Source organism: Nannospalax galili, unplaced genomic scaffold (genome assembly GCF_000622305.1).
Source record: "Nannospalax galili isolate Female #2095 unplaced genomic scaffold, S.galili_v1.0 scaffold485, whole genome shotgun sequence".
Lineage (NCBI taxonomy): Eukaryota > Metazoa > Chordata > Mammalia > Rodentia > Spalacidae > Nannospalax > Nannospalax galili.
This window is the reverse complement of record NW_008354534.1, coordinates 550,407-566,431: the sequence shown is the minus strand read 5'-3', so window position 1 is coordinate 566,431 and position 16,025 is coordinate 550,407. Positions and strand designations below refer to the sequence as shown.

The 16,025-nt window shown below is 39.5% G+C and overlaps 1 protein-coding gene across 2 annotated transcripts in view; it reads left to right on the top strand.

Moving 5' to 3' along the window:
• Sfmbt1 (Scm like with four mbt domains 1) overlaps nucleotides 1-10,142 on the top strand; it is a 109,465-nt gene extending 99,323 nt beyond the window's left edge. For both annotated transcript variants that reach the window (XM_029555400.1, XM_008851817.3), the window contains exons 17-21: nucleotides 534-709; nucleotides 5,931-6,109; nucleotides 6,270-6,515; nucleotides 8,439-8,567; nucleotides 9,762-10,142. In XM_029555400.1, coding sequence (XP_029411260.1) covers nucleotides 534-709; nucleotides 5,931-6,109; nucleotides 6,270-6,515; nucleotides 8,439-8,567; nucleotides 9,762-9,902 — 871 coding nt within the window. In that variant the 3' untranslated portion in view covers nucleotides 9,903-10,142. The remainder of the gene's footprint in view (nucleotides 1-533; nucleotides 710-5,930; nucleotides 6,110-6,269; nucleotides 6,516-8,438; nucleotides 8,568-9,761) is intronic.
• The last annotated feature ends 5,883 nt before the right edge of the window (nucleotides 10,143-16,025 follow it).

The following is a 16,025-nucleotide window of genomic DNA, read 5'->3' as shown; positions in this document are numbered from 1 at the left end:
ATGCAAGAACACTTTTTATTAAAGATGTATAAAATTGTGTTTTAAAACTACTGTGAAAGTTTACAAACATTCGCTGTTGCTTTCTGATCTGAATTTTCCATGGGTGGCTAACAGTTGGCAGGTCATTCTGTCCTTGAACCACACTCTTAAGGATCACTGTTCAGGATAAAGGAAGACTTAATGGATAACTGCTTTTCTTTTCTAGTATTCGGTAAAATTAGTATTTAAAAATCTTTGAGGAGGGGACACTTGTAGAGTGTTTCCATTAGCGTGCTTGAGGCTCCTGAGTTTGATCTCTGTAATAAATACTTTGACCTGGGAACAGAAAGCAGGGGCTTTGTCCTTCTAGTTTAAATAACTCAATTTTTTGTTGTCATAGCTTACCAGATTTAAGTACAGACTGTAAAACTTACTGTTTTAAGAATCTTTAAGCTATGAAGGACACAGACTATTCTAAGAAGTAAAACTATTTTGGGGCATATGACTGTTTCACTGGTAGAATAAATTTGACATCTGATATCTTCTAATTGCAGATATAAAGGGAAGAGTTATCGAGCTACTGTTGAGATAGTGAAAACAGCAGATCGGGTGACTGAATTCTGCCGGCAAACGTGTATCAAACTGGAATGTTGTCCTAACCTCTTTGGTCCACAGATGGTTCTGGATACTTGTTCTGAGAACTGCTCGGTACTTACAAAGACCAAATACAGTGAGTCACATTTTTCAGATGTTTTAACTGTTAGCAGTGGCCATATCGTACATCCTGTGCAGACACACATATACAGCATTAAGTACAAGTCTTTCTGTAAGAATCAGATAATGAGTATACTGTGGGCCGTATGAGCTCTATAACATAGTCTTTTCTTTTTGTTTTATTGTACTTTATTTTTATATGTTTGTGTATTGCAGACATGTGTAAGTGCATATGTGTGTTCAATGCCTGAGGAACCAGAAGAGAGCATTGTATTCCTTGGAACTATAGTAATGGATGGCTGTTAGCCACCATGTAGGTTCTGGGAATCGAATCCAGGTCCTCTGCAAGAATAGGCAGTGCTTGTAATTGCTGAGCCATCTCTCCAGCCCATATTTTATTTTTTTTAAAGCTTTAAAAAATAGAAGACCTAAGAAAAAGAAATTCATTTTTATAGATAATTATGTTGGATTTTTATAATACTTTAATACATAATCAAATATGTTTTTTCCCCGTGTGTCTGTGTCTTTGTTTTGTTTTGGAACAGGGTCTCCTGTAGTCCAGGCCTTGAACTACTGATCCTTCTGCCTCTACCTCACAAGTGCTAGGATCACAGGCACGTTCCATCACATCCAGTTTATGCAGTGTCAGGGCATTATATATATACTAGGCAAGCACTCTACCAACTGAGCTACCAGGATGACCTTGAACTTGTAGTTATCTTCCTGCTGCTGCCTCCCAAGTGCTGGAATTACAGTCATGTACTACCACTCCTGAAATCTTGTTTTGCCTTGTTTTGTTTTGTCTTGTTTTGGTATTGAGGGTTGAACCTAGGGCCTCATGTACTCTAGGGAAGCATTCTGCCACTGAGCTACATTCCAAACCCTCTTTTTTTTGCTTGTTTGTTTGCTTGCTTTATGTTATTGGGGGGTTAGGGGTTTTTTTGTTGATTTTTATTTTGAAACAGGGTCTCACTAAATAGCCCAGATGTGTGGTATCATGCCCAGCTCTTGTTTTGAAACAGGGTCTTAGTGTAGCCCAGATGCCTAGAACTCATTTTGTAGCCTATACTTAACCTCAAACCCTCCATCCTCCTAGTTACTGGAATTATAGGCATATACCACCATGCCAGCTGTTTCATGTTTTTGTCTCTATATTCTAAAATTTAAGGAAATATAAAAAGTATTTAGAATAATCCAACTTTTTTTTTTTTTCCGGTCTTTTTGAAGCAAGGTCTCCCTGTGGCCCCAGCTGTCCTGGAACTCACTATGTAGACCAGGCTGGCCTTGAACTCACAGAGATCCGCCTCCTCTGCCTCCCACGTGCTGGGACTACAGGCATGTGCCACAACGCCCGGCCACCTTTTGTTTTTTTAAGATAGGGTCTTAACTATGTTGCCCTGGCTGGCCTGGAACTCACTATGTAGACCAGGCTGACCTCAAATGCACAGAGATCTGCCAGTGTCTGTTTCCTAACTGCTGGTGTTAATGAAGTGCACCACCACTCCCTGCCCCAAACTTTTTAATCCTGAGAAAAGAATAAAATTGAAGTACTTACTTTCTGCCTTTATTAGAAACCATAAAGAAAATTACAATAATTCAAAGATTATTGATTAATAATTATTTTAATAAGTAATATTATTTTGTATTCAAAGATATTAAAAGAGTAGTAAAATGAAGGGGTGGGTCATAGTAGCAGATCTAGAAATAGAGTCAAATTTTTATGATCAAATGATTTCAAGGGTGACAATGAAGAAAGGACTCATTAACAAATGGTACTAGTGGTTGTCCAAGTAGAAAAACAAAACCAACTCCTTCACTCCTACCTTATACCATATACAAAAGTCAATTTAAGACCTATTACAGATGCCTAGTATAAAAGCTAAAACTATAAAGTTTCTAGAAGAAAACAAGGAGAAAGTCTCAAGACCTTACAGTAAGCAAGTATTTCTTAGAGAGGACCTAGAAATATGCTAACGTAAAGGAAACACATGAAACATCACCAAAATTGAGAACTTTGCTCTTTGAATAATGACTTTTTTTAAAAAAGAGAAAGACAGGCCACAGTATTGGAAAAACTATTCTTAATAGAATAGTTTTAGAATAGTGCATCCAGCAAAGAGCTTCTCTCCAGAATTTATTATGAATCTCCAGAATATAGTATGCATCTCCACAACTCAGTAATAAAAAAGGAAGTTTTGAGATGATACAGAACTGGTAGTTGCTCGACAATTTGAATATTCTCTCACTGAACTGTACATTTAAAATAGTCATTGTATGCTTTAAACAGTGAATAAAAGGCTTACACAAACATTTCCTAGAAGATATGCAAATATGCTATAAACATGAAAACATGCACAATATAATTAGTTATCTGGGAAATGAAGTTTTTTTAATCTATTATTTTTATTTTATGTATATGTATGTATTGCCTGCATGTAGGTAAGTGCACCCATGTCGTGCAATGCCTGCGGAGGTCAGAAGAGGCTGTTGGATCTCCCTGGGACTGGAGTTATAGACAGTTGTTAGCTGCCATGTGAGTGCTGGGATTTGAATCTGGGTCTTCTGCAAGAACAACCAGTGTTCTAAACCGCTGAGCCATCTCTTCAGCCTCCTGGGAAATGAAGTTTTAAGATTCATAGTAACATGGATAAGACTGAAGAATATTATAAGTAAAATAAGTCAGACACAAAAAGAAAAATACTGCAGAGGGTTGAAGAGATGGTTCAGTGGTTAAGAGCATCTGCTACTCTCGCAGAGGGTTTGGGTTGGGCATCCACATGGCAACTCACAACTGACTATAAGCTCAGTTCTAGGGCATTCAACACTGTCTTCTGCAGGCACTATACACATGTGGTTCACGTACGTACATATAAGGCAAAGCACTCATACACACACAAAATTTTTTTAATCTTTTGAAAACAAAGTATTGCTGGGCATGGTGGTGTGTGCCTTTAATCTCAGCACTCTAGAGGCAGAGGCAGACGGATCTCTGTGAGATCAAAGATGACCTGGTCTCCATAGCGAGTCCAGGCCAGCTGAGGCTACAGGGAGACCCTGTCTCAAAAAGACCTCCCCCCAAAAAAAGTAGTGCATATCCTCGTTTATATGTGGAAGCTAAAATCATGCATAGAATAATGGTAATTGTAGCCCGGGAAGGGTATACAGGATGGGGGAATAGAGAGGAGGGTGGTTGATGGGCACAGCAGTGCAATTGGATTGCAGGGGAAACTTGTTAAAATATTATTATTATGTGATGTTTGTGAGTGTACTGCCTGCATGTATGTAAGTGCACCATGTCATGCAGTTCTCTCGGAGGACAGAAGAGGATGTCGGATCCCCTGGATCTGGAGTTAAGAACAGTTGTTAGCAGCCATGTGGGTGCTGGGAATCAAACCTGGGTTCTCTGCAAGAACAGCCAGTGCTCTCAACCTCTAAGCTATCTTTCCAGACCAGGGATAACTTTTTAAAAAATATGTGTGAGTTTTGTGTGCTGATAGGTTCTAGCTTGCTTACTTTCTATTGCTGCAATAAAACACTGACCAAACCAACTTGGGGAGGAAAGGTTTTATTCAGTTTATACATCCCCATCATAATCCATCACTGATGGAAGCCAAGATGGGAACTCTTAGCAGGAGAGGTAGGAAGTGAAGCAGAGACCATGGAGGAATGCTGCTCACTGGCTTGCTCCCCCGGCTCAGCTACTTATACAACACCAAGACCACATGCCCAGGCATGACATCCCAACAGTGGGCTGGGCCTTCCTTTTCCAATTAACAATTGGAATGCCTCACATTCATGTCGACAGGCCAATCTAATGGAAGAAATTCCTCAATTGAGATTCCTTCTTCCTAGGTGACTCTAGTTTGTGTCAGGTTGGCAAAAACTAACCAGCACAGGGTGTGCGCACATGCGCGTTTGCATGTGTGTGTGTGCGTAGTATACCTATGCTTGGATATGAATAGAGGCCACAGAACAAGGGCCTGAGGATGCTCAGGAATGCCATCCAGCTCCTTTGAAGCAAAGGAGCTCATCAGCTAGTCTAGACTGACTGATCAGCAAGCTGCAGAGATCTGGAAAGCTAACTTTTAATGTTTTATAGCATAGTAGTATATCTATGGTTGGCCACATTTAATTATATTTCAGAATAGCTAGCAGAGAGGATTTTGGATTTCCCTGATACAAAAAATTATAAATGTTTAAAGTAATGGTTATATTCGTCACCCTGGTGTAATTATTGCACATTATATACATCTATATTGCAGTGTCATGGTGTACCCCATAAATATGTGCAATTATTATTTTTTAAAAAACAGGAAATTTAAAAAAATATTTTTTCATTTTTATTTAATGTGTATGAGTATATTGCCTGCATGTAAGTGAGTGCACCCGTGTTGTGCAATGCCGCGGAGGTCAGAAGAGGGCTTTGTATTCCCCTGGAACTGGAGTTAAGGACAGTTCATAGCCACCATGTGGGTGCTGGGAATCAAACTTAGGTCCTCTGCAAGAGCAGTCAATGCTCTTAACCGCCGAGCCATCTCTCCAACCCCCTAAAAAAACTACAATGGGAAACTTATACACACTAAATTGTCTAACACATCTATGATCCAGCAATTTAATCATGAGTTTTTATGTAAAGCAATGATGACACATCCATTAAGAGCTTTGTACAAGAATGTTTGTACAAGAATGTTTATTACTAACAGAAAAAGATTGTTTATTACAAGTTTATTAATTATAGTTAACACTTGGAAATAGCCCAAGTGTTTATCAGTAGCAAGATAGAGAAACTGGTACATTTACACAATAGAATCCTATTCACCAGCATAAAGGAATGAACTACTTATATATAAAATAGCATACATAAAACTCAGAAACACTACATTGTATGAAAGAAGCCTATATACAGAACAGTACTACTGTATGGTTCTGTAGAGACAAGCTTAATCTGTAGTGAAGGAAATTGGAATACTGGTTGCTCTACAAGACAATGACTGGGGACCCTGAGAACTTTCTGGATTAATGGAGATGTTCTTTGTCTAGATAGAGTTAGGATTATTCAGAATTTTACCTGTTAGTACAAATCAGTTACGTATTTATCTGCTTATTCCACTGTATGTAATTTAAACTGCAAACATACTCCTGATTTTTGCTATGCTAGTAGAATCTTGTGGTTTTGAGGTACACAACAATAATGAAGCCACTTTTTTTTTCCCCTCTTTTTGGTCATCCATATTTAGCACACTATTATGGAAAGAAGAAAAACAAAAGAATTGGGAGGCCACCTGGTGGCCATAGTAATTTAGCTTGTGCCCTGAAAAAAGCCAGTAAGAGGAGAAAAAGGCGGAAAAATATTTTTGTTCATAAGAAGAAACGTTCCTCTGCGTCTGTTGATAATACTCCAGTGGGCTCACCCCAGGTATGAGATCTGTGATATATATGTTGTGTCCAGAAGCCAAATGACCACTGCTTTACAGTGTGTACACGTAATACCTGCACATATTTGTAATTTCAGTCTCTAGCTAATAGATGGTTTTGTAGTCCTGAATTTCAATGAGATTTCTCTTCTTTTCCTGTAGGGAAGTGGAGGTGAAGATGAGGATGATGCAGATGATGGAGATGATGATTCCCTAAGTGAGGGTAGTACATCTGAGCAACAGGATGAGTTACAGGAAGAGTCAGAAATGTCAGAAAAAAAGTCATGTTCCTCTTCTCCGACCCAAAGTGAGGTGTCCACCTCAGTCCCCCCAGATACACAAAGGAGAAAAAGAGAGCTTCGCACTTTTTCATTTTCTGATGATGAAAATAAACCTCCTTCACCAAAGGTACCATGTTAAAAATAATTTGTCTCTTGTCATATCCCCTCTCTATAATTTCGCTCTATAACCTATCGTTAATGATGCTAGCATTCTTCTTTCAAAAACAAAAACAAAAAAGCTTAGGAAGAATTTCTGGAGTCTCTTTCAAAGTGATCACCAGGGGGCTGGAGAGATGGCTCAGTGGTTACAAGAGCTTTCTGCTCTTCTAGAGGACCTGAGTGTAGTTCCCAGTGCCCATGGTCAGACAGCTCACAACTGCCTGTAATTCCAGTTCCAGGGAATCTGAGGCTTTCTTCTGGCCTCTGTGGGAACTGTATAAACACACTCACAAACAAACCACACACACACACACATATCTTAAAAAATAAATAAGTAAATAAAGTAGGTCTAGAGAGATGGCTTAGTAGTTAAGAGCATTGGCTGTTCTTGCAGAGGACCTTGGTTCAGTTTCCAGCATCCACATGGCAACTAACAACTGTGTCTAACTCCAGTTCCAGGGGATCCAATGCCCTCTCTGACTTCCGAGGTCATTGCACAACATGGGTACACTTACATGCAAGCAAAATACTCATGCACATAAAATTTTGAAAAACATATTTTAAGAAAGTAAAATGAACCCCAAAGCAGTGATTCACATGTGTTACAATGATTGTTTGGAGACAATTTATGAGGGAATAGTCTCAGAGAAGCTGCTTGTTTTAAGTAAAAAAAAAAACGTTTCATTGCTAATTTCCTTTTAGCCTATCATTTACGTTAAGGAAAACTGCTTTTTAAATAATTTTGTATAATATATATATAGTTTTCTATATATATTATACAAAATTTATATTATACAAATTATCCCTTTAAATTTTCATGTTTAGCACATTTAGTATGTACATATATGCACATTATGTGACATGTAACATAAAGACTATGATTAAATGATTGTTTTAGCTGGGGATGTGGCTTAGTTTATAGAGTGTTTGTCTAGCATGAATGAAGCCCTCAGTTTGATCCCAGCACAGCATAAAACTGGTGTGGTGCCATACACCTGTAATCTCGGCACTTGAGATATGGAAGCAGGAGAATCAGAGGTTAAAGGCTAACCTGGGCTACATGAAACCCTGTCTCAAAAACTATTTATTCAGAAATTTTCGAGGTTAATTTTTCCTCATTGATACGTTATGTTATGAGACAATAAATACATAAGAAACGATTTTTCTTTAAAAATCCCAAATATTGCACGGCATGGGTGCACTTACACATGTGCAGGCAATATACTCATACACATAAAAATAATAAATAAAAAAATTTTTTTTAATTCCCAAATACCGGAGCTGGAGAGATGGCTCAGCAGTTAAGAACACTGGCTGTTCTTGCAGAAGACCCGGGTTTGAATCCCAGCACCCACATGGCAGCTAACAACTGTCCATAACTCTAGTCCCAGGGGATCTGCATACACATAAAATAAAAATAATAAATGAAATTTATAAAAATAAATAAATATAATTCCCAAATACCTAATACATGTGAGCCTCTTGCCATTGTTCTTTACTGGAAGAATTGAGTCAGGGTGGTGGGGAGAGGGAAGAGGGTCTAAAACTACTTTAAATCCTGTCTTAAAGGATTATTGAGGGGCTGGATAGATGGCTCAGTGGTTAAGAGCACTGACTGCTCTTGCAGAGGACCTGGGTTCGATTCTCAGCACCCACATGGTGGCTACGAACCAGCCTTAACTCCAGTTCCAGGGGAATCCGAAGCCCTCTTCTGACCTCTGCAGCATTGCACAACACGGGTGCACTTACATATGTGCAGGCAATACAGTCATACACGTAAAATTAAAATAATAAAATATTTTTTAAAAGGATTATTGAATTCTGTGGGGAGACATTTTTAGGATATGATCACCCTTACACCATCTGGTTTGATTTTGTTGTTGGATTGAAGGAAATAAGGATTGAAGTTGATGAAAGGCTTCACCTGGACAGTAACCCGCTGAAGTGGAGTGTGGCAGATGTCGTGCGGTTCATTAGATCTACTGACTGTGCACCATTAGCGAGAATATTCCTAGACCAGGTAATCACAGATTAATACAATAAAAATGTCTCATTATCAAAGAACTATGCATATAATAGACAATAATTTATAAGTTTTTTTTTTAAAATGTTGACCCAGAAGAGCAGTATTGTTTTAGTTCCCTTTTCAAGGGAGAACAGATGATAAAAAAAATTCATGTGCATGTTGTGGTGGTACATGCCACTCAAGAGGCAGAGGTGCAGATCTAGGCAAGTCTGATCTATGTACATGTGTGTTCCAGGCCAACCTGGGCTGCAGGGAGATCCTGTCTCAAAAAGACCAAAAAATTTAAAAAACAAGTTATTCATATGACAATTGAAGATTATTGTATTCTTGTTTTCACTCAAAATTTAATTTTATCCTCCAAATATTTAAATGGTGGTTTGAAATCAAGCTTGTATTAATTAATCTCATCTTTTTAAAGAATATTTTTTGTTTCAGTTCACTCTAGAGTGGTAGACAGATTTGATGTAACAGATACAATAGGCAAAAGATGTAGCTCAGAGGACTTCCCTAGCATGCATAAGGCTTTGGGCTTGAGCCTTAGCACCACATAAACAGACAAATGCAGTTCAATGGCCTTAAGTAAATATTGAGATAAATTTTGTTTAGATAAGTGGAGAGGCTCAAAACAGCATCTTTCTGGGTGTGGTAGGACATGTATGATGGCCTTATCTGTCATCCTACCACTTGGGTAGTTGAGGTAAGAGGCTCACAAGTTGGAGGCCAACCTGGGCTACATAGTGAATTGAAGACCAGACTGGCCTACACAGTGAGACCATGTGTCATAAACAAACAACAAGAAAAAAAAGCCTGAACATGTTTGAAGGTTTTTATGAAGGTTACAAAGTAGGAGGAGAACATTAAAGTTTATAGTTAATATTTTCAGGCAGTTTTAAATTTAGAAAGAGCCCTCTAAAAAGATGTTTCTTTGGATACAATTAGTTACTAGTTAATAGGGATCCCCAGATTATCGAATTTCTCCTGAATAGAAATTCTGTAGATTCTCATGCTTGATAAACTTTATTATCAACTTTATTATCTGAAAGCTTCTTAGGAAGGAGGACTATGCCACTTGTTCAAAGGGAAAGGAAGCACAGGAAGTGTGGTTGTGACAGTGCGAGTAGGGACTGTTATGACTGAGCTGCCATTCATGTGCACATCATAGACAATTTTTACTTTATGCCTTAACAGGAAATCGATGGGCAGGCCCTTTTGCTCCTTACCCTTCCCACTGTTCAGGAGTGCATGGACTTAAAGCTGGGCCCTGCCATCAAGCTTTGCCATCACATAGAGAGGATCAAGTTTGCTTTTTATGAGCAGTTTGCCAACTGAAAAGGACAGTCAAAGTGAGCCGGATCTTTGAAGCACAAATGCAGCGAATCCTTCATCCAGCTCTAGAGGTGGCTGAAATAGTTCTGGGGCTGCAGGCCCTGCAAGTGTTGGCTTGCTCTCTTTGCACTTTCAGGGAAGGAGGACCCACACTGAAGAAACAAAAGTGGCACAGAAGTGACTCTCCTGCTGTGGAAATGTGGACTTCTCTTGTTCAGAAGATTTCAGTTTAAAAAAAAAAAAAAAAAAAAAAAGTGTTCTGCTGGGCATGGTGGCGCACGCCTGTAGTCCCAGCACTTGGGAGGCAGAGGCAGGGGGGGCTCTGTGGGGTTAAGGCCCGCCCGGGCTACAAAGGGGGTTTCCGGGCAGCCGGGGGCCCAGGGGGACCCCACTTCCAAAAAAACAAAAAAAAAAAAAAAAAAAGTGTTCTGCTGGGCATGGTGGCGCACGCCTGTAGTCCCAGCACTTGGGAGGCAGAGGCAGGGGGGGCTCTGTGGGGTTAAGGCCCGCCCGGGCTACAAAGGGGGTTTCCGGGCAGCCGGGGGCCCAGGGGGACCCCACTTCCAAAAAAACAAAAAAAAAAAAAAAAAAAGTGTTCTGCTGGGCATGGTGGCGCACGCCTGTAGTCCCAGCACTTGGGAGGCAGAGGCAGGGGGGGCTCTGTGGGGTTAAGGCCCGCCCGGGCTACAAAGGGGGTTTCCGGGCAGCCGGGGGCCCAGGGGGACCCCACTTCCAAAAAAACAAAAAAAAAAAAAAAAAAAGTGTTCTGCTGGGCATGGTGGCGCACGCCTGTAGTCCCAGCACTTGGGAGGCAGAGGCAGGGGGGGCTCTGTGGGGTTAAGGCCCGCCCGGGCTACAAAGGGGGTTTCCGGGCAGCCGGGGGCCCAGGGGGACCCCACTTCCAAAAAAACAAAAAAAAAAAAAAAAAAAGTGTTCTGCTGGGCATGGTGGCGCACGCCTGTAGTCCCAGCACTTGGGAGGCAGAGGCAGGGGGGGCTCTGTGGGGTTAAGGCCCGCCCGGGCTACAAAGGGGGTTTCCGGGCAGCCGGGGGCCCAGGGGGACCCCACTTCCAAAAAAACAAAAAAAAAAAAAAAAAAAGTGTTCTGAGGAAAAAAATTCAAGAATACAAATTTCCATTGGTGGGGCCTGAAAACAAAGTATGAACTCAACGGCTGGACAGCACCAGTTTGGTTATTTTCATTCTGCTCCTTCCCGCTGTAGATTGAACTCTGTTCTCTGCTTTCTCTTTCTTGAAAAGAGAGGACATAGCTTTAAGTCGGCACTGATTTGAGACTGTGCCTAAAGCACATCAGTGCTTCATTGTCATTGTGTTTTTAAGCTTTTTAAATTAAAACAGTTCATTTTGAGGATAATTATATGGCTCTAGGGTTTTGAATGTATAGTTACACTTCGATCCATTTTAAAATCTATTCTTAGGAGTTCCTTTGTTTACTACCTCTGTTGATGATTGAGCTTACAGCCATGAATGACTTTTTTGTATGATGCCATTTTTAAGCTCCTGAACACCAAAACTATGACAGAAGTTAGGGAGGATACTGTAAAGCTGTCAGATTGGCACTTAGACCAATTCCTTAACCAATTTGCCCTAAGAATTTTACTGTCAGTGTCTTCCATCTTGACCCAGTTCAGGCCACCTTTGTTAAGTAGCCTCCCAAAGATTTGGTATTTCAATTAATTGTTCTCTTGCTATTAGTTTTGAGAGGTACTTAAAGTGGCTTTTATTGTTTACTTTCCTCTAGAGTTGTTTGTCTACCTCTCTTTCATTTCTAGAGTCCTTACTCTTGGTGAAAATCAGTAGGTATTCCTTGGACGCACTGTCAAGCCCATTTCCCATTTTCTAGGTATATCCACCTAGATAGTATAGAAGCACAGGAAAGAAAATGTGACTTGGGGATGGCACAGAATATGGAGCTTCTGTAGCAATGTTCTCAGTAGCAAAGAGAACTGAGAGATAGTTAAGGAGTTCACAGCCATACCACCCTGAAGGCACCTGATCTTGTCTATTGTTGAGGGCTAAGCATGGTTGAGACTGGTTACTACTTGGATGAAGGGCATGGTTAAGGAGTCTGGAATTCTGCCTAGCCACATTTATGCTTGTCTTGGTTAAACCAATTTAAATGGCAATGTTTTATAGTCTAAGGATTCCCACTCAATAACTCAGTATTCTTTGGAGTATTTATCACTCAAGTTGACGTGAAACTCCAGGTGAATTTTCACTGGTGATGGCATTGTTAGCTATTACAGAATAATAGCACTTGCTTACTGTTGTAGCCATGAGGAATGAAGAAGGATACATACACAGGTTGCCTCCTTTCAATGTTTTACTTTGTTGTTTGTTTATTTATTTATTTATTTATTGGATTATACTAATCACCTAAAAATTTATAACCTAGGCATTCTTCCCCAATAACTGAAAATGTTTTCAGACTGAAAACTGAGTAAATCCTGAACAACTATACAAATACAAGGTAATGTTACAAATTTAAATTGATTGTGATTTTTTTTTTCTTTCCCCAACCCCCAACTTGTTTTTATGGAAACTGGCAAAAAGTCTGTAGTCTGGATCCTCTTCTTCATTACATAATTCTTGACCCACCGTAACTTAAGCCCTCCAACTAAACCATAAATAACTTTGCATAGGCTGCCCACAGGCATATCTGGAAAGAAGCTTTGTGTAATAGTTGATGTATTTGAACTTACTTAGAGATTCAGTTTTAAAATTTTTGCTATTTTATTCCCATGGAAGAGAAGCATATTTGACATTAGGGAACAGCTAGTATATTTTAAAAATATTTATTATTTTAATTTTATGTGTATGAGTGTATTGTTGCATGTATGTAACTGCACCCATGTCGTGCAATGGCCTGTGGAGGTCAGAAGATGTCAGATCCCCTGGAACTGTAGTTACGGATGGTTGTTAACCACCATGTGAGTGCTGGGACTCAAACCATGTGAGTGCTGGGTCCTCTGCAAGAGCAGTCAGTGCTCTTAACCGCTGAACCATCTCTCCAGCCCTGGGAACAGCTAGTATTAAGCAGGCAGACTTGGGGTAGTGGTTATCTTAATAGAATTTCTTGAGAACTCAAGCAGTCAAATCACTAATAACAGAGGGGAAATCTCTGGAGGAAAAGTAATGGAACACAGAACTTTTGGAATTAGCTTGTAGGGCCTTACATTGTTATCTTGTTTAGTAAAATGAAAGATAACAACAATGAATTTTATTTTGTTTCTCTTCTTGACTCTAAAGACCATAAAATTTAGAACTACCACAGGTTAGGGGTATTGTTCTGTAAGGTAAAGCAATGTGGTCCTAAATGGGAGAGGGTTGGGACACAAGCTTGTCAGATTGTACCAGGGTTATTCAGTCTCTTCTTCCTCCTAGCAAAAGGCCAGTTATAAATTGGACATGTGAGGGGGACTTCCCTCAATATTCCTTACACTAATTGGAATGCAGTGTACTGGACAATCACATTACAGAAGAATTACTCTTTCCCACTCCTGCGCCCTGATACCACATAGAAGAAGATAATTGTGTAGAAATTTTGCACAGGATATTTTTTCAGTATAAAATTTGAATTCCAAGCATACACCTATAATTCTAGCACTTGGGAAGCAGAGGCAAGAGGAACACAAGTTCAAGATCATTCTCGGCTACATAGAGAATGCCAGGCTACCCTGGGCTACATGAGACCTTGCCTCAAAAAAATTATTTTTCTTCTATTTATCTAATGAAGATGCTTGGGTTAAATTGGGCAGCAGTGATGATTCAGTTCCTGTGATCCTGACACATTTTAAGCTTGATGATAGCTTACATTGTTGGGGTAAAATGTTTGTATGTTGCACATATGTGTATGAACTCTGTTTTTAAGAGCATCAACTTCATAAATTTATGAGAGGTACGTTGTAAGGAGACTGTATATGCTTGGAGTTCACCTACAGTTTTCTTGACTTGTCTGCAGTCAGGCTTTTCATGATCCATTTTTACCCTAGATTGGCCAATTTAGAAACTTATTAATGGACTGTATCATCCTCCTGAACCTGAGTAGTTAGCTGACAAATTCTAGACTGTACTGCTGTGCAGTGTTTTGGGGAAATCTTCAACTGTACATGCAGATTTGCTCTGACATTTTGACTATATTTTGTGGGTTCCTAGTGACTGTACTGTTTTTCTTTGTGAACCAGCTTCAGCCCTCTCAAATGTAGGGAATGTATCAATGAAACATTTTTACTGTATCTTTAGCAGTGTGCATGCTCCTAGCATTTATAGTATGGGTCTAGGAAGGGTCCTTACTAACCTCTGGAGATTATCTTGGTAAATATTTATTGAATTGTGATAGAGGCAGGCATAGAAAACCAGTTCAGAATTTGGCCTTTATATGTCTCTTCTACTTGAAGTACAATGATTCGCACTACGAGAGAGAGGAGTGAGTAAGCATTGGACCAAAGTTTCTTGAAGACTTGAATACATTTTATGTACTTTGTAGTACCAGTTCAGTCACTAGTAGGTGATACCTGAATGCAGCTTGCAAGCTCAAGTAGGCCTTAGGTAGGACTCAAAACATTCCCTTCTCTCAAGCCAACACAGAACTGCTGAGAAAGTCTGTAGCCTTGACAGTGGACATAAAACCTTGGGTTTGAACTTGTCTTACATACTGAAGATATTTTATGTGTGTGCACATACACACAAGCTCAAAACTGTTCTGTTTTATCAGTAGAAAATATGTTGTCCTTATGAAATGAGGAAGGCCAGAAACTTTAAGGACAGAGGCTCCTGTACAACCAAAAATTAATGAGTCATTTTCCTGCCATTTTTAATTCTTCTTGGCTATATTCACTTTAAATGTTTTACTAGTGAATCTTGATTCCTTTGTATGAGAATGTATAGATGTTAGAAATCTTTGAATTTATCCAAATAAGCTACCTATTAACCTAGAGTTTTGGTATAAGAATTCTGGATCCGATTCCAGGCCCACTCACCTGGTGTGCTTTACTTAGTACTTGTTCTCAACCACACAGATAGCCTTGCTTCTGGAAACAGCCTTCAATGTAGAAGGCTGTGAGTATTAAATGAAGTGTATATTGATTTTCTTGCTACAGTGCCTAAGAAGTCAAAATTTCACAAGCACCAGCAAAGCAGGAGTGGAGGGTGGGGGAGGGGTAGAAAAGTAGGCCTAAAGCTGGAAACACTTTGTGACTAGACTGATGAGGTACTATGAACTATCACAAAGAATTGTTGCGAAAGGAAATTGAGTAAGCAACGACTTGTGGAAACCGTCTTCAATTCCAGCATTAAAGTGCAGACCTGAGCCATGGGAAGCAAGTCATATGCTCACTAGTGAAATGGTTGCTGATGGGGATGGGGGTAGGGGGCTGTTCTCAGGATGTTTGGAACTCAGGCCTAAGGGTTCCTACATGGTTTATTCAGTCTAACTGTATGTCTAGCTTGGCAGAATAGAAATGATCACATAATGTTGAAGGTATGTATATAAGTTTTAAGGGCAAATCAAGCCACAAAGCAGATGATTGTGAGGTTACAAAAGGTTACAAAGCTTAAGTAAATGTAAAACAGGATGTCTCTTAACTCCTTTTACAAGACCCTCTGGGGAAGATAGTTTGAGTATTTCTCATTTTAAATGCTCATTTCTTTTTCCTCCCCTTCTTCCTTTTTGGTTGAATTTCTCTAAAGACAATCAGAGGCCTACCAGGACAGGACTCCTGACTGGTTCCAGTACTGTCCTTAGGCTTCTCTCTAATACTAATTCCTTGGAAGTAATGCACTTTGTTTAATGTATTTTACCTTTTTTTTTTTTTTTAAAGCTGCTTGTTTGGGACAAAATGAGATGCTTTTTGCATTGTATCCTTCCTGCTTGCTCTTAATTTCAAAAACCATGCATTGAAGATAAAGTACACTTAAGGAGAAATATGGACAAGAATATTATTAAAATAACTCCCATCAAGTTTGATGGTATAGCTTCAAATGATTAAAAACAAAACAAAAAGCTATTTTTAAATGAATATTTGCTTGTTTTTCTTCTCTTTTTGGTAAATAAGTTCGTATTAAACTTGTGGTATGTTATGACAGTTTAAGTAGTTGTGAGAAAATT